Source organism: Chrysemys picta, chromosome 8, assembly GCF_011386835.1.
Source record: "Chrysemys picta bellii isolate R12L10 chromosome 8, ASM1138683v2, whole genome shotgun sequence".
Lineage (NCBI taxonomy): Eukaryota > Metazoa > Chordata > Testudines > Emydidae > Chrysemys > Chrysemys picta.
The window spans coordinates 17,123,786-17,148,743 of NC_088798.1; the positions used below are offsets into that span (position 1 = coordinate 17,123,786).

The 24,958-nt window shown below is 40.4% G+C and overlaps 2 protein-coding genes across 15 annotated transcripts in view; one reads left to right on the forward strand and one right to left on the reverse strand.

The window, feature by feature from the left end:
• The window catches only part of DOCK7 (dedicator of cytokinesis 7), a 154,249-nt gene that overhangs the window by 67,289 nt on the left and 62,002 nt on the right, over positions 1-24,958 (reverse strand). For all 13 annotated transcript variants that reach the window (XM_065553951.1, XM_065553945.1, XM_065553942.1 and 10 more), the window contains exon 14: positions 23,423-23,585. In XM_065553951.1, coding sequence (XP_065410023.1) covers positions 23,423-23,585 — 163 coding nt within the window. The remainder of the gene's footprint in view (positions 1-23,422; positions 23,586-24,958) is intronic.
• On the forward strand, positions 6,614-20,371 carry ANGPTL3 (angiopoietin like 3). 2 transcript variants are annotated; one of them, XM_024104873.3, is made up of 7 exons: positions 6,614-9,699; positions 10,847-10,957; positions 13,477-13,594; positions 14,470-14,583; positions 15,890-15,985; positions 17,690-17,962; positions 18,802-20,371. In XM_024104873.3, exons 1-7 carry the CDS (start codon positions 9,205-9,207, stop codon positions 18,981-18,983), a joined length of 1,389 nt encoding a protein of 462 aa, XP_023960641.2. In that variant the 5' UTR covers positions 6,614-9,204; the 3' UTR covers positions 18,984-20,371. The 2 variants fall into 2 exon arrangements, with proteins under 2 accessions (XP_023960641.2, XP_065410029.1); XM_065553957.1 differs by lacking the exon at positions 10,847-10,957.

Below are 24,958 nucleotides of genomic sequence, written 5' to 3' on the forward strand. Positions count from 1 at the left end.
ACTCTCACAGCACAGAGTCCTTACATTGGAGATGTATATAGTTTACACCCATTTAAGGCTCTTGTACATTGCCAAGAGACAATTAGGGCTTGTCTACATGAACAAGTCCTCTGTGACGTGGGACTAGCTCAAAACCTTCTAATGCACAGGTAACAAAAAGATGGTTCTTGCCCCAAAGAGCTCCCAGTCTATGTTACTAAGACGAGAGACAACAGGTGGACACAAGAAACAGACGTGGGGAGCACAAAGGAACAGTGAGATAATTCATCAGTGTAATAAGCAGCAGCACCAGAGCATAAGTGACAGACTAAAAACAAAAAAGCTCCTCTTAGATTGTCATCACAAATATCTTGCTCTCTTTATGTGTCCAGAGCTCCCAGTAATTTCAGTAAGAATTCCGTGCATGTATAGTGGGAATAATACTGGGTTTGAGTTCTTCTGCAGGATTCTGAGAAGAGAAAGCTGCTTTTAGGGGGGTACCCACTGAAAGTCGGCTCCTGTAGAAAGCAGCTCAACTCTACAGCACCAGAATGCAATATGGAGCTGCATGGTGAACTCAAATTACTTTCCCCCTCCAGGCTGTGGAATGTGCCTACTTCTCACACGGCAAATTTCCTCTCTTCAGATGAAGTCCTTCATGCTGAATGAAGCTTTTGAATTTCATCCCCATTGTTCACCATGCCTAATCAACGTTCTCTTGTTCTTTCAGAGGGTGGCTCATGCTTTTTTTGTGGCTCCACTAAATGTCCTCATTCGGGCATGAATACAATTGCTCCGCGATGTTCTTTTTAAAAATAGAAATTAAAATTTGCTTTAAAATGCACGTTGCTCACAAAACTTTCATTAAGTATTATTAGTGCTTAAGACAGGGATTTAATGTATTTGGGAAGCCATGCTACAAGATCCCTGTATTAAAGGCAGTGTTAGGGCTGAGTTATGTAGAATAGTAGAGATGGGCCCAAGCCAAAAACCTAGATCCAAACATCCATTCTTCTCCGAGGGGCTCGGAGGTGGTAGGGTAGAAGCTATCACAGCTGCTCTGTTCCACCCAAGGAATCCCTAAGCAGGGAAGGAATCCACAAGATGACTTTAGAGTGGCTGTCACACTGCAGCTAAGATCTGGCTCATCAGCTTTGGATAAATTCACAACCAAAAAATACGGGGGGAAGACTATTAGTTGCTTCCTCCCCCACTTCTTTTGATCATCTCTCATTTAAATAAAGGCTGTTAGGACAATCATCATGTATGTTGAGGGTAAATTTTCAAAGGCAGTAAGGTGTATAATTTCCATTAATAGTCCATGGGCATTAGGCGCCTAACTCCTGTTTGTGCCTTTGAAAATTTGCCCCTGATGATTAGATGATACAGCCAGCGGTGTCATAAGTGTGCTTTGTCAGGGACTTAAATACAGTTCATCACAGGATAAAAAATACCCAGCTATTCAATCAGAATATGATCCTGAATCAGCATGACCTGATTCTCAGCTCACTCACATGGCCCTGGCATCACTTCACTTATACAGATCTTGTACAGTAGGTGCTAGACCCCAGTTTCATCTTCATTTCCCCTTTCTCCTGTTAAGTTCTAATTATTTTTCCTCTCTGCTAAGCCATCAAGCCCCATGAAACAAGTCTTCCCTCCTTCATGAGAGTCACTTCATCATAAAGGCTCATTTCATCACTTGTTTTGCACAACGTGCTGGGCACTTTATAGACTGGCTGGAATGCCGACGATGTTATCACCGTCCGCTGAACATGCTGAGAGAACGTGAAGTCAAAGATTGGCAAAGACTGCCTAGCTACGTGGGCTTTGTGTCAAGTTACTGGGCTGTTAAGGGTTAATTATTTGGCACAACTTTGTTGGCAGGGCCCCTGAAGGTCAGAAGTCTACAGTCTTAGCATGGTTTCAGAGGAGGAAAATAGAGAGACAAGACTGAGTGGGACACTAGTGTGGCCAGATATTTGTGCAGAGGACAGGGCTAGAGAACAGAGGGAGAATTTGCCACTGGGATGGGGCTGAGGTGGCAGTAGACATGCTCGGTCTATGGTGATTAAGAAAGGACCCCACAGGGACTTCGGCTGCCAAATAACAGTCAATACCTTGTGGTTTCATTCACAGGTTTTTAATCAATAAATGTTGCAGCCAAAGGCTCTAAATCCGAAGACTGGCGTCTAGGGCTTTTATTGCAGGACATCTGCAATGCTATGCAAAACGTATGCAAAGCTTATATTACTTGTAAAGGAGCTCAAATGAACTTTTACCTTCATAAAATGAACTGTTAAACGGCAAAGTCTTTCTCAGCCCAGGAAATGAAAGCACCAGGCAGTTCTCTAAATATTTATGTAATGTGATTGCAGCCATTTTCTCAAATCCTTAATTTTTAATACATTTATAAAGAGGTGATCCTGAACTCTTGGAGGGAATTTCTCACCGTTGTTAAAATTTCCCTTTTCTGTAAAATCCAAAGACATTTTTCTTTATTTTATTCATACTATAAAAATCCTTAAAAGCTCACTTAATGCGGGTCAGCCAGGTAGCAGGACATGAATGCCCTTCAGAACCATGTTTGTTAAATACATTTTTTTTTCCCAACAGTGTGAGGTCTCAGCTCTCAGAGACAATTTTCTCCTACAGGCTCGGAATAACCCCTTGAAACTTATCATTTAATCAGGCTAGTTTTTTCCCCCCTGGACCTGGCTTGTGCGAATCTTTTTGGTGGCTTTGTTGTGGTATATTGAGGGTGGGACTTTCAGAAGTCCACTGCTGTTGAAATAAATGGTAAAACTCTCATTGATTTCGGTGGGGACAGAATGGGCCAATGACGAGTGCTCTGGAAAATCCCACCCATCATTTTTTTATTTTTGACTTTAATCATTTACACCACTTCTTCCCGCCAAGAGCACTGGACTTACTTATACTGTGCTACACTGTGGCTCAATTCTAGCTACTTCTTGAACCATCTCCTAAGTCTTACTGAGAACAAACTCCAGGGCAGCTTCTCTTCTCCTTGGGAAAAATGAAAACACTGGAAAAGTTACTGGGGAAAAATTATGAAAAATTGAAAAATGGAAAGTGGCTTTGTTTTAAACTCTGAAAACGAAAGCAACTTCAAACATTTGCCAATGTGTTTTTTAATTTTTCAACCAGTTCTACTATTTTGTAACTTACAGAACAATAGCAGTATGGGACAACGACAACTAGCTGTCTTCCCCTGTTACGAAGTGGTGCCATGCTTAACTGAAAACTTTATCTGAATTGCATTCACCAAGTTAAGGGTTCAATGACTTTTAGTCTTTTGACTATATGACTGTCATGGATTTTTCCATGCAGAAAATACGTATACCTTTAACATGCATATTTATCTTTCTTTTTAAACACTGGAAGGGAGGAACAGGCTGGGCCAATAGGTATTTTCCATCTTTAATTCCTATAATAAGGGATCTATCCAGATCAATCATTTAAAATAAAACTCCACAAAACATTACAAGTTAAACTGTAAGGGCCCAAAGAAATTTCGGCACAGACACAAGTACAAACTCAGGCCTCGATCCTGAAAATACTTAAGCATATACTTAACTTTACTCATGTGACTAGCTCCTTTGAACACTATGGAGATACTCACCTGAGTAAAGTAATAATGCAGGATATAGTTTTTAATAGGACTGAAATCAATAGGGCACCATACACATTTAATGTGTTTCTATAGAAATTAATCTGAAAATGCTTAGAATTTAGTAGAGAAAGATATCCTTCCAATAGTAGTTTTGGTCTAAAGTAACTTGTTATAGGCTGTAATCTCATGGACACACCCCTTAAAAACCCTGATACTATGTGGTACAGCAATCAATCAATCTCACTGAATCTAATGCTCTGGTATAAAGCACTATGCATTCTATATCACAGTTAAATATGGTAATCATTATTATCTCACTACAAATATGACTACTCTATCACAGCATTATTATAATTTTACTCGTGGCGTTAATATACAGCATAATCTAATAAAGGCTAAAGAAGAAAGATTAAATGGGTTCATTTTAACAATAGGCCAGAAGTGATTTGAGCTAATACATACTCTGTGCTATTGCTTCAAGATCTGTTTATAAAGAAATGTGGCCTGCAAGTAATGTAATTGCTTCACTCTTGGTTCCATTAAGCCACAATATTTGTGGTTATCATCTTGTAGCCAAGTTTGTGAGCAAGGCTACGGTCAACGTCAAAAGCCACAGCCAAAGTCATTGTTATTCAATGGATTAGCCACGTTCATCACAATGTACCTGGAATCTAAAGCCCTGATGCAACATAGCACATAAGCACATGCATAACCTTTGACATGTGACTAGTTCCATTAAAATCAATGGAACTACTAAACATACTTAAAGATATGCATGTGCAGCGCTTTGCTTAAATGCGTAAACTTTTGGTGTGTATATGGACTCCACTGGTCTAGGAAATAAGTGACTAGCGGCTGCTGTCATGAAAACAGGTCAGGAGACCACAATTTTCAAATTTTATTATCAATACCTCATAATGCTATGAGTTTGTAGCATACCTGGGGATAGTGAATATTTCTGTTAACTTTGTAATGATTTCTATATCATCACTCTTAATTGTGCAGATCAAACTGAGGCATCTTTAGGTAGCATTACACTTGTAAAGTGTAAAGCATTACACTTGTTTAGTAGATACACACCAAATACTGCTGACAAAAACCGAATGCACTGTTTTTATTCCCTTTTATTTCCTCTTACAAACAAAACAGCACAAAACAAGAACCTTGTAAAAAATTACTTGACATTTCTCTAACACTATTAATTTGAAGATCTCAAAGTGCTTTACAAACATAAATTAAGCGACAGGACTCTAACAAAGGAGAGTATTATCTCCTTTTTACAACTAGGAAAACTGAGGTACAGGCTGGTTAAGTGACTTGTCCACGCTAACACAGCAAGTTAGAGAACCCAGGAGTCCTGACCAGGGCCGCTGAGAGCGGGTTCGGGCCCCGGTGAAAAAATTTTTTCAGGCCCCCCAGCAAGGGCGGACTGGCTAAACAGGGCTGACGAGAGGGGGGGGAAGCCGTGTCTTGGGCCCCCTTCTGGACCGCCGGGCCCCGGTAATTTGTACCGGCTTCCCCCCCCTCTCGTCGGCCCTGGCCTTGACTCCCCTTCTCCTGCTCTCTTCACTCCTCTACACATTCTCTCAGGGAAATACTAAACCATTCAATAAATTACAAACTACTTAACTTCTATGATGCTTCTTAACATGTTGAATATGCTGGGCAAATACACCTTCAGTGCCACCACAATACTTTGTCCATCAAGACACACTGTTCTGATTTCAATGGAACTCCAGAACATCAATGCACAGGAGATGATCAGCAGAGGGAATAGGACAAACGGAGGTGAAATGATTAGGAACAAACAACCAAAAATAAACTCGTTTCCAATGTCCTTTTACACTAAAAAAACCTCCACTGTTTGTTACATCTGACAACAAGTGACCAGAGAGACACAGTGGGTGAAAGAATATCTTTTACTGGATATAACCTCACCCACCCACCTTGTCTCTCTAATATTCTGGGACCACCATGGCTACAGCAACACTGCATACAACAGGTGACCAGACAGACTTCACTACTGGCTGGCTGGGCTAACTGTGCATGCCTCTTGCACATAACCACAGCCAAAACTTGAAACTGGACCCTGCCTGTCACTTTACTAGGGACATCAAAAGAGAACCTGCTTGTGATATGGTTACTAAGAGCTGTGCTAAACTTCTCTCAGCTAGAAATGGCTCCTTCTACATCTTACACTCGCTTATTTCTTACCTGACTTAAAGCAGGTTCTAATCAACTAAAAGGAAACAAACCATCAAAAAAACCCTTGCATTGAGGGAAGGTAGGGGTGCGTGCGTGTGTATACATGCACCTATATTCCTTTAGTGACGGCCATTTTTTCAGTTTTGTGATTTGTTCTATCAGGTAAAGAGACAGGCAGGGTAAAGTCACGTCAGGTTAAACATGAAATCTTTTGGAAATTTGGTTATAAATTAAAAACATGTTAAGATCACTTGTGCCATGGGCTGGGCTGGCCCCCCGCAGCACCACAGACAAGAGGAACACAAAGAGTGGCACAAAGCTGTCTTTGACTCCCTACCCCACTTGAGTTCTGTACCCAGCGTAGTTCCGCTGGATCCTAGGACTGGGGCCCAAGTCCTCAAAATATCGGAGGGTAAAGAATTAAAAACCATGGATTGCCCTCCTGATGTTTAAATCTTTTCTTTTTAGATACATTTCAGGATCAAATTATTCACAGCCCCTTGTCATGCTGTCTGTTCATTCATCCCGTCATTTTACGAATGTTTCCTACAAGACATTTTCTAGTGATTTGTCTCAGCATTCTTCCAAAACCTCAAACATGGTCGCCAACTGCAGGCTCCTGCTAGCAGACTGCATGGCAAGGCCCAAGTCTGCTGGATTGTTGTCTCTCATCAAGATTATCTCCTTGGGATACTATGAGAAATGTGGTTGTGATCTGCTGTGAAGTACTGACTATTACATCAGATTATTTCTTGTATTTGCTTTGATCATATGCCAGCCGATTTATAATGAAATTCCACTGTCCAGAGCTATGAACTTTATCCAGATTCTCTATCGTTTTTCTGTGGCTGGTGTACATGAGCTGATCACTCAGATTCCTACTGCACCGATGTAATATATTACTCTACCTATTAATCTGTGCAATAGAATTTAAAAATAATTTTCATGCCACTTAATATTTTATGATTTATTGCATGTCACCAAATTTCCTCATGCAGAGGTTCAGTGCCCGGGTTAACAACTTCATTTCAATACACTGTCCTGTTTGACACTGAGTTATGTGCACATATGCAAATAAATAAATAAATAAATAAATAAATAAAGTTGAGCAACTAGGAGGCTCTCCCCACTCCAGCCAGCACTCCGGGAAAAACCTTGAAAATCCTCCAAAAGTGCTAGAGGGCACATTATAATCAGTGTGGGCAGATTTCCTATATTTGTATGTGACTGCACCACAAGCCACTGTTAATTCAAAACTTCACTGCTCCTTGCAAACTGGTTGGTTCTAAAGCAGGCAATCGTTCCAGTCATAAAGCTGAACACTTTCTTCAGAACATCCTTGCAAGAGTACCCCCACCCAAACTTTATTTATTTAGGGCCAAATCTAGGCCATGGAGAAGGATTTTAGGGCAAGGGAGATCTATATATGGGTATGTCTATACTACGGAGACAATACTGGCATAGCTAAACTGGAATAGTTATGCTAGCATAGTTTCGTAGTGTAGACGCAGCCTGTGCTGACAGAAGGGGTTTTTCTGTTCATGTAGGAACACCACCTGCCTGAAACAATATTAGCTATGCTGATGGAAACACTCCTCCAGTGACACTGCTGCGTCTACACTGGGGATTATGTCAGCATAGCTATGCCAGTCGGGGGTGTGGTTTCCCCCCACTCCTGACCAGCACAGCTATGTTGATACAGAAGCTCCCCGCCTTACGCAAGTGTTCCATTCCGGAACGCCTTGCGTAAGTCGAATTTTGCGTAAGTCGGGAACCTATCTCCGACAATTATGGGAAAAAAAAAAAAAAAGCTTACAGAACTTTTTCCATAAATCCGGATTTCCATAAGTCGGGTTTGCGTAACCTGGGGAGCATCTGTATAACTTTCAAGTACAGACCAAGCCTAAATACGGCTTTGTCCCTCTCACCTACCCATGGGAATGCCCATGGTTTGGGGCTTTGCATAGCCAAGCTAAATTAATGGCTGGTCTACACTAGGAACTTACATTGGCATAGCTACATCTCTCAGGGGTGTGAAAAATCCACAATCCTGAGAGACATAGCTAGGCTGGCCTAACCCCAAGTGTAGACCGCGCTAAGTCAAAAAAAGACTTAACTATCATCTCTTGGGAGGTGGATTACCTATGCTGATGGAAGAACACCTCCCATCAACATAGGTAGTGTCTACACCAAAGCATTACAACAGCACAGCGGTAGCAGTTTAAACGTAGACATACCCTACGACCAGGAAAAGTTTATCTCACTTGCATCATCCACAAACCCATGCAAATTCACCCTGCAAACATATGGAAACCCCTGCAGAATTTCCCGCTGAAACTCATGATGTCCTAAAAACACTCCCAGCACTCAGAGGACTGTCCAGCATAGGCATAGAGGGGATGGTAAATGGTAGCACAGCTACTTAGGAAGAGGATATCAAGGAAGCGGATTAGCATGGATTGGCAGATGCTCCATGCGGATGGCTCATGGTTTGCTGGAGTTTCCTTTAGGTTACTAAGGAATCATGAGCATCAACCTTTGCCCTCCTGATCACATGATGCCTCAGAAACCCAGTGGTTCTGATTTCCACTGCCTGAACCTTGAGAAGTCATGTACACTTGTGCAAAATGATCACAAAGTGAATCTGCCAAATCAGAATTCTCCACTCATATACACCAGTGGTAGCATTTTACATCCACTGTGCACAGGATTGAAGAACTTAAAGAAGGTGCAAAGGAGTAGAAAATCAAGCCCAATGAGTCTACATTTACTGTGTCTAATGCTGCTGTCACTTATCCTGGGGTAACTGAAGAGTAAATCAGTTGAAGTACATTGAATTACACCAGTGTCAAAGTGGTGTGAGATCAGAGTCAGGCTCGGTGAATTGCCCTTCTGTAGGATGTTCCCCCCACCCCCAATAGAGGCAGAATCTGAAACACAGAGATTGCGTCTCATTTATGCTAAGGCCCTTTTACATTCCTCTGGCAAAGTAAAGAACCCTTACACTGTAACTCAGAGGTAATTTAGACCCTTATCCATAGTTCAAGATTATGATAAAAAAAAAGAACCTGTAAAGAAAGGGGTATATCCATCAATACATCACATCGACCAATAATTTTAACAACAGAATAGCTGGCATATTGGAAATCTAAGTACTAGTTTAATCAGCAACAGGCTGGTCACACAGGTTTATCTTTCCAGATATCAACCTGGACAGGACAGAGGTTACATTAGTTCAATTATACATGGTTTAATGATCAACTGAATCCATTTGCCTTTTCTGAACCGAACAGGCATATATATAGGCTAAATTCTTCGACCTAGAACCACCATACAGGGAAAACATCTCTGTTCAAAACTACCCTAGGACATTGGAAACAGACACCATGAAAATAACCCTCGTCTTTCTTTTCATTGCCCCTTTTGCTATTTCAAGTAACATTGACAAGGACTACTCTTCCTTTGATTCTGCACCTCCTGAGCCAAACTCAAGATTTGCCATGTTAGATGATGTGCGAATTTTAGCTAATGGGCTTCTCCAGCTTGGGCACGGCCTTAAAGACTTTGTCCACAAGACCAAGGGGCAAATGAACGACATCTTTCAAAAACTGAACATTTTTGACAAGTCTTTTTATGAGCTCTCACTGCAAACCAATGAAATCAAGGTAGAAGAAGAAGAGCTCAGAAAAACAACTTCCAGATTGCAGGCCAACAATGAAGAGATAAGGAATATATCCCTCGAGCTGAACTCAAAGATTGAAGACCTATTACAAGACAAGATCCAGCTTCAAGAGAAAGTAGGGGGGCTGGAAGAGAAAGTAATTAAATTAGTCCACATCCAGCCTAAAGTTCAAGAACCGAAAGAAATGACTTCACTCAAAGTAAGTAGACTTGAGGAAACCCAGAGAGTAGAAAGCCAAAGTAAATCAGAATGCTATTTTAGGGAGTGTTACTCTGAAAGCCATGTTTCCTCCACACATTTCTAGAAGCAGTAATATGTATTTTGAGAAATAAGCTTTGTATATTAATCTGGAGACTAATAGTCTTGCAGAAATCAATTCAAGTGTCTTATTATGGGCCACAAAATGTCATCAGTTTTAAAGCATAAATCCCCAAAGAAATCAGTGAGGAAATATGCTTGAAAACAGATGGAATGATATGGCCCTACATATTTTGTTCTGCACTTAAAAAAAAAAAATCAATTTCAAAGTACACTAAACCATAATGGTAAACCCTTTGGAAATCAGATTAACAAAACTACAGCACAATACAGTTCATTGCAAAATGGTGGTCTATGTGAATTCTGATAGGTTTAAAGTTTATAAGATTTAGTAACATTTATTTAAAAAATGAACTTTAAAGAGGGGCTATCTATCTATGGTACTTATATGGTCCCCATCACCACAGTACCTGAGCACCTCAAAATTTTCAATATATTTATCTTCACAACACCCTGGGAGGTAAGGCAGTCCCATTATCCCCAATTTACAGATGGGAACTGAGGCACAGAAAGGCTAGGTGATTTGCCCAAGGTCACACAGAAAACTCATGGCACAGCAGGGAAATTAACCCAGGTCTTCCAAGGCCTAACCACTGGAGCATCCTTCCTCTCTACTGGCCTACTGGTATGTGTTATTTATATAGTTCAATTAAAAACACAAGACAGCTCCACAAAAATTCATTCTTTGAATCACCTACAGATTGGGATTAAAGTGTTTGAAATAAAGGACCAAATGAAGGTCTCTGAAGCGGAGAGCAGTTTTGCTCAAGTAAGAGCTACATAAATTTGATCCAAAATTGGTGTAGATACTCATTGCAGAGGAAAAGAGAGGATTCTGCCTCACAAGATAGGACAGGGAAGGCAAAATAAAGGAAAACAATAACCATTGTGCAGTGGTTTTGCCTTTAAAAACTGACACCGATAGAAAAAGATTGGGTTGAAGGCTACTTTTGCTAAGGCATTAATCTGATCTTTCTAACACAGAATGAAAGCTGTCTTTGATGAAATTCCACTTTTTTCTCCTCCAGAATTTTGTACAGCAACAGGACAACCACATTAGGCAACTTCTCAAAGTTGTACAAGAACAGCATGCACAACTTGATAAACAGCACAATCAAATAAAGGAGCTGGAAGAGAAGGTAGAGGAACTAGTTATCTGAATACACTTCTCCTTTCCAGAATTCATTCTGATTGTCTGAGATACCTAGGGGTGGAAATAACCCCAGGGGCCAAAATGCAAATCTTGGGACACAATCTTTTTGTGGGTGTGCAACTGCTAAATGCGACAGAACTGTTGTGGTACTGTGGTATGTGTTTGGGGCTAGGGCACAAGAATGATGAGTATAAAGTTCTGCACCATGGACCATAAAACCCAAGTGGGGCATGTTTGGGGATTGTAACTTTTCTCATTTTGTTTAATTCTCTAATTACCAATCTCACTGTTCTTCCAACTCTGTCCTTTCTCTTGCCTCCCAGTGTTAAGTTATTTTCCCTTTTTCCTCCTCTCCGCTGCTATATTCATTTCAACACAGCACCATGCCTCTGCACTAAAATGTTTAACCTCTGTTACCACAGCTATGGGTACAACTGACATGTTTTTGAAATTGATATGCTCCTATTTAATTTCACTCCTCAGAGCAGGCCCCAAAAGAAAAGAGTTTTTAATGCAGGGCCCAAGGGCTCCATAAACTCTCTACAGGTTGGGACTAGTTGCCTGAGTGGTGTTATTTAGGTGCCAACTTAAGTTACCCCTTGGGGGGAGGGATAGCTCAGTGCTTTGAGCATTGGCCTACTAAACCCAGGGTTGTGAGTTCAATCCTTGGGGGGGGCCACTTAGGGATCTGGGGCAAAACCACTACTTGGTCCTGCTAGTGAAGGCAGGGGGCTGGACTTGATGACCTTTCAAGGTCCCTTCCAGTTCTAGGAGATGGGATATCTCCATTAAAAAAAAAAAAAAAAAAGTCCATCCACTGATCAAGATACACGTCAAATGGACAGGTAAGCAAATTGGCAGCTTATCTCAGTGAAGGAGTTTCATAGACCAAACATGAGTTTCAAAGAGGCATTATAGATTCATAAATTCTATGGCTGGAAGGGACCTCAAGAGGTCATCAAGTCCAGTCCCCTGCTCTCATAGCAGGACCAAATACTGTCTAGACCATCCCTGATAGACATTTATCTAACCTACTCTTAAATATCTCCAGAGATGGAGATTCCACAACCTCCCTAGGCAGTTTATTCCAGTATTTAACTACCCTGACAGTTAGGAACTTTTTCCTAATATCCAACCTAAACCTCCCTTGCTGCAGTTTAAGCCCACTGCTTCTTGTTCTATCCTTAGAGGCTAAGATGAACAAGTTTTCTCCCTCCTTCTTATGACACCCTTTTAGATACCTGAAAACTGCTATCGTGTCCCCTCTCAGTCTTCTCTTTTCCAAACTAAACAAACCCAATTCTTTCAGCCTTCCTTCATAGGTCATGTTCTCTAGACCTTTAATCATTCTTGTTGCTCTTCTCCAGCCCCTCTCCAATTTCTCCACATCTTTCTTGAAATGTGGTGCCCAGAACTGGACACAATACTCCAGCTGAGGCCTAACCAGAGCAGAGTAGAGCGGAAGAATGACTTCTCGTGTCTTGCTCACAACACACCTGTTGTTGCATCCCAGAATCATGTTTGCTTTTTTTGCAACAGCATCACACTATTGACTCATATTTAGCTTGTGGTCCACTATAACCCCTAGATCCCTTTCTGCTGTACTCCTTCCTAGACAGTCTCTTCCCATTCTGTATGTGTGAAACTGATTGTTCCTTCCTAAGTGGAGCACTTTGCATTTGTCTTTATTAAACTTCATCCTGTTTACCTCAGACCATTTCTCCAATTTGTCCAGATCATTTTGAATTATGACCTTATCCTCCAAAGCAGTTGCAATCCCTCTCAGTTTGGTATCATCTGCAAACTTAGTAAGTGTACTTTCTATGCCAATATCCAAGTCGTTGATGAAGATATTGAACAGAGCCGGTCCCAAAACAGACCCCTGCGGAACCCCACTTGTTATCCCTTTCCAGCAGGATTGGGAACAATTAATAAACTACTCTCTGAGTACGGTTATCCAGCCAGTTATGCACCCACCTTATAGTAGCCCCATCTAAGTTGTATTTGCCTAGTTTATTGATAAGAATATCATGAGAGACCGTATCAAATGCCTTACTAAAGTCTAGGTATACCACATCCACTGCTTCTCCCTTGTCCACAAGACTTGTTATCCTATCAAAGAAAGCTATCAGATTGGTTTGACATGATTTGTTCTTTACAAATCCATGCTGGCTATTCCCTATCACCTTACCACCTTCCAAATGTTTGCAGATGATTTTCTTAATTACTTGCTCCGTTATCTTCCTTGGCACAGAAGCTAAACTAACTGATCTGTAGTTTCCTGGGTTGTTTTTATTTCCCTTTTTATAGATTAGTATATTCAAAATCTCCAAGAACATTTATAAAACACTTTTCATATTGTACTGTACACTGATTACTTTAAAAGATTAAATTGACAATAAAAACGGATACAGTACCTTGGATCGTTGAACTAAGTATATGACTTTTGATTATAATTCCAAGATGCTTGGGAGATCAATAATACATAAATATGCTTCTTTTCAGCTAAGCAATACAAGTTTCCAAGAAAACATAGAGAGTTCATTTTCTCTGAAGCAAACTGAACCAAAGATCATTCCCCTTCCTTCACATAATTTCACAGCTCCAGTTCAGGAATTCAATGGTAAGATCATATAATGCTTTAGGTATGACTGTGTAACGCATTGTATTGGCAGTAGTGCATATGCGTGCATGCATGTGCTCATTGTTAAATGGTCAGATACAGGAGGTTTTTACCTTTCTTTTTCTAGTTTCTCTATGAAGCCAGTTCTTATGAAAGGGGATGGGTTTTCAACTTTGGAGACTCGAGTCCTCTATTTAACTACATAAAAGGTGCAGCAGTGCACATTTCCCCACACTGCCCCACAAATTTGCCTCCACTTTCACAAAGTGGGACAACTTCTAGGGTTGAAATAGTCCAGTCTCGGTAGGCAATTCAGTCTCTGACCTTTCCCTGGGTTACATTTTGTATCACACATACAAGGCAGTACCTTTACTGTCAGTTTTGATGATGCAGGCATTTGTCCATTTGGAAATGGACTGAGACTGGGATTGACAGGACTTGGATTAGATTTTTAAAGCTGATCAGCATTTTTAGACTTCAGCAATAGTAACGTTTGGGAATTCAGTCTAATTCAAACAACCATGATTAGAACTTTGTGGAGAAAAGAAGTCTTTATGTCCAACGGTCTGTTCTTAGACTATCCCTTTTGTAAGATTATCTAAATTGAAACCTTGCCTAACTGAGCAAACACCAGCTGCCCAACAACCAGTTGGCCACTTTTCCGCTGACGTAATTTTTAGCCCTCAGAATTTAATTTGCCCATTTCACAGAAGGAACCGTCGTAAAAGAACACTACTGCTGAACTAACTGTTCCAGCTTCTGTTTTGTTCCAAGAGGCTCGAAAAAGGCAATTACCTTTGCAGTGTTGGATTGTGTCCTTCAAGCTTCTTAACTGCAAAAAGATATCTGTAATTCTTTAATTATTGCTATTCCAGGTGTTGCTACTGATTGCACTGCCCTTTATAAGAGAGGTGAACGGACGAGTGGCATTTACTCTATTAAACCCAACGGCTCTGAAGCTTTTAATGTCTATTGTGAAATGCAATCTGGTAAGACCAGCTACACTAGAAGCAGTATAATTCTTCCTTTACCAGTTTACTGATAAACTGAAATGTGTTTACTGCCCTAAAATGTACACAACCTTACAGCAGACCACCCACAAGGTTGTCATCTATTATATAAGGCTGACTGCAGCCAGTGGCATTTCCGAATTCGTCCCTATTTTTCAAAATACCACAGAGAATTGAAGAAATCACTTCCATTCTTTGTTCAGTCCATTCTTCAGTATAAGCAAGAGGCAAATCCATTAGCCTCTGCGGGAAATAGCTTTTAATTCCTACAGCCGAATGACCACTAAAAAGCAATGATTACTAACACTGTATTACAAACAACTAGTAACTTTTCTAAATTAAACCAGTTAATTGCATAACACTCACCATGGCCAGCTAACAGTGGTTATGCTTTGAATAGTTTGACACGCATTCTTTATAAGTAAAATAAGCAACAGGACTTTTTGTGGCTTTTTACAGATCCAGACTAACACGGCTACCCTTCTGATACTTGATTCTTTATAAGGTTATTCTGGGGTACAGAATTGCCATGAGTTTATCCATGCTAGCACATTTCAATTAGTTTGTCACCAGTCAGTGACCATGTTGGATCTAAACAAGGATTGTGTCCATGCACAACATGGTTGATACACACATAATAACTATGGCAACTACCGATGGTATATCTTTGCCAGCAGCCTACACTGGTATCTGCTTGTCTTGCTGTAACAAAGTCATAATGCTGTTATTTCGTGGTACACACGCATGTGTATCACCAGTCTGGCCAGTTGTCCTTCCTCCCATCGTATCAGACCACAGCACAGTGCCTCTCAGACTGGCAGTGCTGCTCTATGTAAGTGTCCTCTTGGCTCCCTGATCTCTGGCACAGCTGCCTAGAGTTTCTAAGAATACACTGATGCAAACATAGTGAGGTAGGGTGATATGTTTGGATGTGCAAACATGGTTGGCCTGTGGTTTCACTGTGAAAAGAAGCTGCTGAAGGGTCATAATTCAACCATGTTTGTTGTAACTGGGTCAGATGAGGGTGTCATGACCTGGTTACTTCAAAAAACAAAAAAATCAGTCACGCTTTATACGAATGTTAGCATAATATCCTAAGCAGTCAAGAGCTACCACTTCAGAGAATTTTGTTGACTGTAAATGGTATTTATAAAATGCCCAGCAAAACTACTAACATGGAACAATTAAATCTCTTTTTATCTATTGCTCTGCTCTTGTCAAAGTCCAAACAAATGGTTCAAATGACCTACCAGGTTTATGTTTTCCTTCCCTTTGTCATTCACAGACAGCTCATGGACAGTCATTCAAAACAGAGTTGATGGATCACTAGATTTCAACCAAACCTGGGAGAGCTATGCAAATGGTTTTGGTGATCTCAAGGGTAAAGGCACTCTTTTTGCTCCTTTATTTTTTATAGGCTGTTAGCTGCTTTCAGATGCTGGAATCTTGGATGAATCTAGCGCATTCACACACCAGCAGGCAGAAACAAGCAAACCAGTCTGAGCAGCTCATATAGCTAATGTGAGACACTGTCTATGGCATACCAGGAAACATAAGGCCCTGAATTCAGCAAAGCACTTAAGCAGGTGCTTACCCTTAAACGTGCTCAGAAGCTTTGCTAAATCAAGACTAAAAGACTCATTTCAGCTTTAAATGTTATTTTATTTATTTAGATTCTGCCCTTTTCAAACTCCCCACCCAAAGTTCTAGGTTTCCTTGATACACATTTCCGACCACAAGAAATACACAGTAAACAGGGGCAAAGTAAGCAGCACTTCTTCCTCCAACCATACCATGTTTACACTAAACACCACCACATCAATTGTTCAAGCTCAAGACACCATTAAGCTAGACAGTATTTTCCTCTCTACACGTCCAGTCTCCCAATCGTTGGCAGCCAATCATCTTACCTGGCATGTGAATGGTGAGGAAACACCCATGTTTATATTAGTGAATCATCAACTCTAAGACCATTTTTAATGCCAAGCATTGGCTAACAGCTTGCCTATTCAGCAGATTTTTCTATGCCTCTATTAAAAATTACTTGATTCTCCTTTTACAGAAAAAAGACTCACCGTGGCAGGATTCAGGTGGCAGATTCAAGCCACCAATTTCCCAATCTACCCACAGAGCAGTGGGTAGACAGCAGCATGGTATCAACTATTGCTTTCTTTCACATCTGCAACAGTGAAGAGTTGCTCCACTCCTCTCTCTGGTGTTGGAGCAGTAAATAGGACTGAGGCAAGCATTTTCTCATGTAGGAGGATTTCTGCCTCTTATTTTAAGGAATGTGCCTTACATGGTGTAGAATTCCCACATCCCATATCAACACAGGGTGCATTTTGTTCCACAGATCAGAAAAAATCATGCAAAGGATCATACAAGTATACAGAGATACCAATGTATTACTGTGGCCTGTGAAGGATTTTCTAACATGAACGTAAAAGGGTGGAGTGCTGCTTCTTAAAGTATTGTTCTGTATTTTTTCAAAAGAGCTTGTCCTTTGTTTCTTGAAATGTAGGTGGGCACCTTGCTTGTGTGGCATTCACATTTGGCAGTATTGTTTTTGTACGGGGATCAGCAATAGACATAATAAGAAGCTGGTTCATATTCTGCTAAATGATATGTTCAACTATCAAAAAGTCCATGAAGGAGAAAAACTACTTAAATTAAATCCATTTTTTTAATATAAGGGCATCAAAATCCCAATTTAGGCCCACCACCCCCACCCCCCCAACCACAAGTGAAATCCATTTCCATTACAATTAAGTTTTATATATGTCACTTGCTTCACTTATCATACTGTTTCAGTTACGCATTTTTTTTAAATGTCTGGAGTCCCCTTTGCAGTCCTTCACAAGCGCTGTGAAAATTAGGAGAGGTTCCATTTCATTTATATATCTAGTTTTTATTGATCACGAGTGTGTAATTAAAAAGATGTAAACAAAAAAAATGTTTCAGGAAAAGATCAAGAGTTCCCAAGACTCATACTATTGATTTAATTAAGCAATGAATAAACCTTTTTAAATAATTGTGCTCTGTCTTAACTCCATACTAATGATATTCATGCAACCTGTCCTTCCAGGGGAATTTTGGTTGGGACTAGCGAAGTTATATTCCATTGCTAACCAAGCTGACTACATTTTACGTATTGAGCTGAAAGACTGGAAAGATAATAAACTTTACGTCGAGTACACATTCACCCTGGGAAGCCCAGAAACAGACTACACACTTCATCTTTCAGAGATCTCAGGAAATATTCCCAACGCACTGCCTGAACAAACAAAACTGAGGTTCTCTATGATGGATCATGACAATGCTACAAAGAGAGATTTCAACTCTCCAGAAAGATATTCAGGTACCAGTATTCGAAGCACATTAAAATTTCAGTTCCTTTGTTACATTAGATATAACTTCATGAATTATTGGGAATCTACCTATAATGGCTCAGCTGTCATGGATGTTAGAGATTGAAAAGACTAGTTTATAAAATCTCTCCCCTGCAAATGAAGAACATAAAATAAAATAATAATTATCAGCACTTATATAGTGCTTTTTCTCCACAGATTTCAGAGTCCTAAGACACCACCTGAGCATTATTATCCCATTTCACAGGTGGGGAAAACTGAAGCACAGAGATGCTAAGTGACTTGCTCAAGGTCATAGAGTGAATTAGTAGCAGAGATAGAAATGGAACTCAGGGGTGAGTTCCTTGTTCATTTAAGTCAATAGGAGTTTTGCCACAGACTTCAATGGAGCCAGGAGTTCACCTCCCATGTACTGGGTCCTAGTCCAGCGCCCAGCTACTGGACTACATTGGCTTTCTACATGTAATCCCTTCTCGCACAAAACAGAAGATGGACTGCATATTAACTCCACTCTATCATATGCAGCAGACTATAGTTAAGCCTGCAGCCGAGTTTCCATTTAAAGCCTGATTTTGGTCCACTTTAAAATGTACAAAATAAGTCATATTCACCTCAAAACTGATAGCTATATCTAGGACAAAGGTAGAATTTTCCTATACATTTAAAAACCAAAAAACCAAAAGAGAGTCTTCCATTGACCTCAATGGGAGTTGGATCAGGCCTAGAGAAGCCTTATTTTGAAAATGCAGTCCAAATCAGTGACTAGCCTTCTGACGTCAAACAGGAAAAGTAAAATTTGGACTAAATGACACCAAAATATTGTTTTTAGGTGGCTGGTGGCATAGAGCGTGTGGGGAAACCAATCTGAATGGAAAATATATCAAACCAAGATCAGAAGGAAAACTGGAAAGGAGACGAGGAATATCCTGGAAGACTCAGAAAGGAAGATTCTATTTGATCAAGTCAACCAAACTGATGATACATCCTACGGATTTAGAAAGTTTTGAGTGAAACCTCATTCTGATGTGTTTAATTGAACACATATTCACTGAACATTAAACATAATATGAACTAATAATCAGGGCTAAATGCCCAAATACAAGGCATTACATATATTCCATACTACTCAATGATACAACATGGAGGAGTCTGCTATGGTCTTATGGTATATTTTGAGAATATTATTATTTTTTCCAATATAAATATATTTCAAGTTCAAAACTACGTACGCATCCCCACCTTTGAACACTAGTGCCTAGAAACTGGATGTGTTTTTGATATTTTGGCAGACTCTATTGCATGTGGACAAGAATTTTCAGGCCAATGCATTCGTTTCTGGATTATGTAGAGGAGAATATTCAAAATGTTTCAATAAAAATAACAGACTGACAGAATTCTACAGAAAACATTTAAGTATTAGTTTTGAAGAAAAAAAGATTTTACTTTATAAAGTAACTTACTTTCATGTTAGACTCAAGTACTATAGTCTTGGAATGTGTCTATGCATGAATGAATTGGCAAATAATTCTGCATTTTATGGTACTATGTATTTAAATGTGAACATCCAGCTGTGCATCTTGAGCCAGATCTTCATTGTTGTGCTCATGCAACTATGAAAGCAGCACATCTGGAAATCCAAAATGTGAAACTAACCTTTTATATTATACTTTGTAGAATAATTATTAGGGCCTGATCCAAAGACTGCCATTAGTTTTTCGCATGGATTTCAATGGGCTTTGAATCAAGCCCTTAAATTACCTTTTGGTATTCCTTATTTATGGAATCAACTGGACAAAGTGCTGTGTTTGAAACAGACCGATTGCCTTTAATATAAATAGAAATCAATCCTGCAACCTGTACCTATGCAAGAAATTCCACTGAAGTCAATGGTGCAACTCAACTAATCACATTGGTAAGGACTATAAGATCCTGCAGGACCTTCAGTCACAATCCTGCAAACACAGATTTGCATAAATTTACTCAAAGGAGGAACCCGCAAAGATGGGACTATTCACATATTTACGGTTAAGCGTGTAAGTGTTTGCATGGTAGGAGCCGTAGAATGTGATTATTTTGAGTCATATTGACTTTTGTATCTTACCTAACAACTGTACTGTATGAATTTTGTAGCATTTTAACATCTGTAGCCATTAAAACCCCCCACCTTTTTAAACTATATTTTGTCAAAATAAAAACAAGGTTGAATATAATTAGCAAATTTCAGAGAAACAATGAACTAACTAATTTAATTAGATGTCTGATGCTGTTGAAATGCACTTATTACAATCAAAGTAAGATGCTCAATCAAGAGAAACTGCACATTTGTACCGATGTACTGGAAATGTTTAGTTGTTTGTATGACACTTTAAAAATCAATAAAGAAGAATTCCAAAAAGAAACTAATATATACCATGAATAAAAGAATTCTTAAAGGGTTAGTTTTCGGTGAGTTGGTTGAACCCATACAGAGGTTTGTCTAGTTCACAGAGGCCAAGGAGACCCACACCAGCTTAGAGGAAAGGTAGTCTGGGGATGAGGACAAGAACTGTCTTGGTGCTGCTTATCCTCTGTGCAAATCTCAAGTCCCCATCTGCCAACATCCTTGGAAGACAAGAAACAGCAGGGCTGTCTCACCAGTTTTTCCCACCAGCTTGTGCTGTTCCATCCTACCACCAGGACTGGATCCTCACTCCCCTGTCCTGCCCCTTGTAACAATGCCTGAGTGATGAATCTACTGTACTGCTATTTAGACTGTACTTGGAAGCTCTCCAATTTCAGTGGTCTGGTGTTGGGTTTTTTCACCGCTAATAGACTAATCCAGAGACACAAACCAATTCACTGTCCAGTCAAGAAAAGTCATTACTTCCTGGTTAAGCCCCAGTCACTAGACCCATAGAAGACTGCCAAACATCTGGAAAAAAAAAACAATGAGAAATGTCCTGCCCCTGAGGAGCAGGAAGTTGGGTCTGCAGAAAGATATATAAGCCATGGGAATTGTGGGATAGCATTGGCGGCCTATTCAAACATGACCTCAGCAACACATGCTTTAGCTTCATCCTCATTGCAAAGTGGGTGGTCTGAGACACACATTTCAGTAAGACATAGGTACAGGGGTACCTATACTCCTGGACACGCTAGCAAGCATGTATTCTGAGGATCTAAATACATGTGTCAAGGGCTTTATGTATGGATGGTAAGATGGGGTTGGGCTAAAACACGTGTCAGACCTGCAGTTTAGATACACTTTCAATGGACTTCAGCACTAACTACTTCTAGCGAAAGAGCCCAAGAGTTCAGCTCCTTGGTAAAAATCTTCTAGCAGGAGAGAGGGTCTTGACTGACAGGTAGAGTCCGATGTTTTAGAACCCCAACATCTGACCCTTAGTGTTCTATGATGAAGAATGTGAGATGGGTTTTCATCTCCCTACTTTCACTGCCTCCGTCTCCTTTCCCCTCTATCACAGCTGCAAAACAAGCCCTTCCCCACCTCATCGGCTTCCTCCTCCACCCCCAGTCTCTGAAAGTGAGACTCGTGAGTGAGCAGCCCATCACCAACTCCTAATGGCCAGGCTTTGAGCTAACAGCTGGGTCCTGGAGCCAGGCCAGTTATGCCCGGCCCACAGCTGCCCAATGACTGCAGCCTTCCTGCATGAGGCAAGGGATGGAAAAGATTACGAAGGGGAGACAGGGCAGATCAGGATGGTCAGCTAGGAGAAGAATGAAGTAATTTGGAAGGGCAGAGAAGGACTGGCTCCCCCAGAAGAACCCATCCTCTCTTCCCCATAAAAACAGCATGTCCCTACCCAACAGGGGTATAGGGAGGATAAATCCATTAAAGATTGCGAGATGCTCAGATACTATGGTAATGGGAGACCATATAAGTACAATAAATGAAGTAGCTAAAGAATATACTTTCAGAAACAGTTTAAATGGGTAGCTGGTAATAAAAATATTTGTTTTATAGATACTACAAGGAACAAAAAAAGTTTTAGTCTTGTAATGTGAAATGCTGATGTTCCACATGATCTGTAGGATATTAGTATAATTTCAATGCAGGTAACTGATTTTTAATGAGCTTAATCGTTTGACTATCCATAGGATTTATATCTGAATATGTATCGAAGTGCTATGAACAGGTCAACAAAATATTTACTGTAAATATATTTAAGCAGTTATTAGAGATCTATGAAATGTTTATACTAAAATGTAATGCAGAGATGTGAACTGGTGAAATGACTCAGCAGAAAAGGACAGTCTCAGTCAGTAATGTATACTCTTCAAGGGTTAATGTTTATAAGAAAAAAGCAAAAAAGTTAAAATGGTCTGAAAGTAAAGATAGCAAATCTGTCCTCCAGCTTGGAGGGGAGCTATGGTTGGTCAAAAACAGTAATAATTTTCTGCAAGAATGTTTATTATTTAAATTTATCTTTTCCAATTTTGGGGGGGATTTTCTTTTATTTTTTATTTTTCACAGGAGATAAATGTTCTTTCTCCTTTCCCTCCCCCCCCACCAAAAAGGGGGTAGAGGAGGCGTATGAGAGAAAAATGATAGGGAAACCAAAATACTGAAAACTGAACACACAACATTTTGTGTTTTGTTCTGGTGCAGTATTTTGAATGATAAACCGGTAATGCACTATGTAGTTCTGTTGACACATCAAAGGGCTGGGTTGAACCTAAAGCTGGTGGACATTTTTTCTTCTAAACATTTTTTTCAATTAAAAATAGCTTTTCAAAATTATAGAAATTTTTTCTACTAAAATTTTCATACAGTCAAAGACATTTTGCATCGAAAAAATGTTTACAAGAAAAATTTTTGATCATCTCTAGGTCCAACCCAATCCTATGGCCCCTGAGCACATGACCCTATCTTCCAAAAAGGCATTCTCTACCTTCTGCTTTTACAGCACCTCCCCATGACACATGAGCAAAAGGAGGCAAAAGATGTGCTAAATTAACCCCCTGTTCACTGATACCATAGCCTCGATTTACTGACACAGTTGTAAAACTCATTTGGATTTGAGTTTCATTATGTAACTGAAAGACAGCTCAGGTTTATGGTTTCATGTTGGGACTGTGCTGAAGTAATTATGATTTTAACACAAAACCACATGAAACATGTGAGGTTGCAACTGAAATTTCCTTTGAGGTTTTGGGTTTGTTTGTAACCGAAACTCAAGCAAACCTAATACAGACTAAAAATGAAGACAGCTCGCTCAGATTGTAAGAAAACCCACAAATTGCTGAGTTTTATGCAGCTAGGTCTACTAGGTTCTGCAAAGAACTGTTCTACAGCTGTTTATTTTTTGCCATAAGAATCTGACTCTTTATGATGTCTTTGGCACAGGGGATCTGATGCTGTGGCAAGTTTTGCAGCAAACCACACAATAAGCGTGGAAGGTCTGGACCTGCTGATCTCATGGGGATTACAATATATTTCAAAATCTTACCTGTAAGTAGTATTTGGAATATACACATCCCTAGCAGGAAACTCCAGTATCTCTCTTGTAGGTCTAACTCTGCTATCTGGGTACAGTTTGACTTGCAGCAATTCTGGAGTTAGACAGTAATGAGGATTCTCTGGGGCTGGAGATATGTCTATCTTCAGCTGAGCTAAAGAAAAAAATATTTTTATTACAATAATTGAAAGAAAAATACAAATTCAATGGGCATATTAATGCTGTTTTCTAGAGTGGAGAAGGGTAATATACTTGCCTTTCGCTTCTGAAAAATATCCTGAGAGTAAGCTCTATTAGCCTGTGAAATACAGTAACTCCTCACTTAAAGTCGTCCTGGTTAACGTTGTTTCTTTGTTACATTGCTGATCAATTAGAGAACATGCTCGTTTAAAGTTGTGTAATGCTCCCTTCTAATGGTCGTTTGGCAGCCACCTGCTTTGTCTACTGCTTGCAGGAAGAGCAGCCCGTTGCAGCTAGCTGGTGGGGGCTTGGAACCAGGGTGGATCGGCAGCCCCACTATCAGCTCCCTGCTCCCCTAAGTTCCCTGTGCAGCAGCTGCCTGCAGTTCAGCTGTGTCCCTCCCCCACTGCCATGTGCTGCTCCTGCCCTCTGCCTTGGAGCTGCTCCCTGAGACTCCTGCTTGCTGTGCAGGGGGGGAAGAAGGGGCGGGAGGTGTCAGGGTGTCCCCCCCACTCCTCCACCCCGCTTACCCCATCTTCCATAGAGCAGGGGGGACACAGGACAGGGCTTTGCTGGCAGCAGCTGCAGTCTCAGCAAACTGATGTAATTAACAAGGCAGTGTACTTAAAGGGGAATGCACATATCTCCCTCCATTCCTGCTGCCTTGTAAAGTGAGAGAGTTAACCCTTGAGGGCTCAACCAATTGCTAGTTCATTATTGAGCAGAAAGGGAAATATCCCACCCTCTGACTCCTCCACCTCAACCAAGCTTCACAATCATCATCACTGTGTACCAGTATTAAATTGTTTGTTTAAAACTTGTGTGTGTGCGTGCGTGGGTGGGTACACACGCGCGCGCGTTTGTTCGTGTTCTTTTGTCTGGTGAAAAATATTTCCCTGGAACCTAACCCCCTCATTTACATTAATTCGTATGGGGAAACTGGATTCGCTTAACGTGGTTTCACTTAAAGTCGCATTTTTCAGGAACATAACTACAATGTTAAGTGAGGAGTTACTGTAATTTACTAAGGGAAACATCTAGACACCCATCACTTGGCACTTGAAATACTAGACTGCATAATAAATATACAATCAGGAACTATCCTGAACTGCCAATGATATGGTTTACAATAGTAGGATTTTCCCATCTAGAAGATATGCATAGATTCTACGATGCCACAGTCCTGAGGCAAATGCACTGAAATAAAGGGTTGGGGGGCACAGATGGGCAACAGAGAATGAGTAAGGGGAATCGAGTGGATGAATCAGGTGGGAGTTGTGAGGGACAGACAAGCAATCTTATAATATACAATCCAAAAAGGTTTCCTTCCAGCACTTTCCATCAAGA

Excerpts from the sequence above, each read along its gene's own strand:
- ANGPTL3 (XM_024104873.3), top strand. The coding sequence starts at position 9,205 with ATGAAAATAACCCTCGTCTTTCTTTTCATTGCCCCTTTTGCTATTTCA. Across the intron at positions 9,700-10,846 it reads AAGAAATGACTTCACTCAAA|AATTTTGTACAGCAACAGGA; the intron begins GTAAGTAGACTT and ends TTTCTCCTCCAG. Across the intron at positions 17,963-18,801 it reads CTCTCCAGAAAGATATTCAG|GTGGCTGGTGGCATAGAGCG; the intron begins GTACCAGTATTC and ends TATTGTTTTTAG.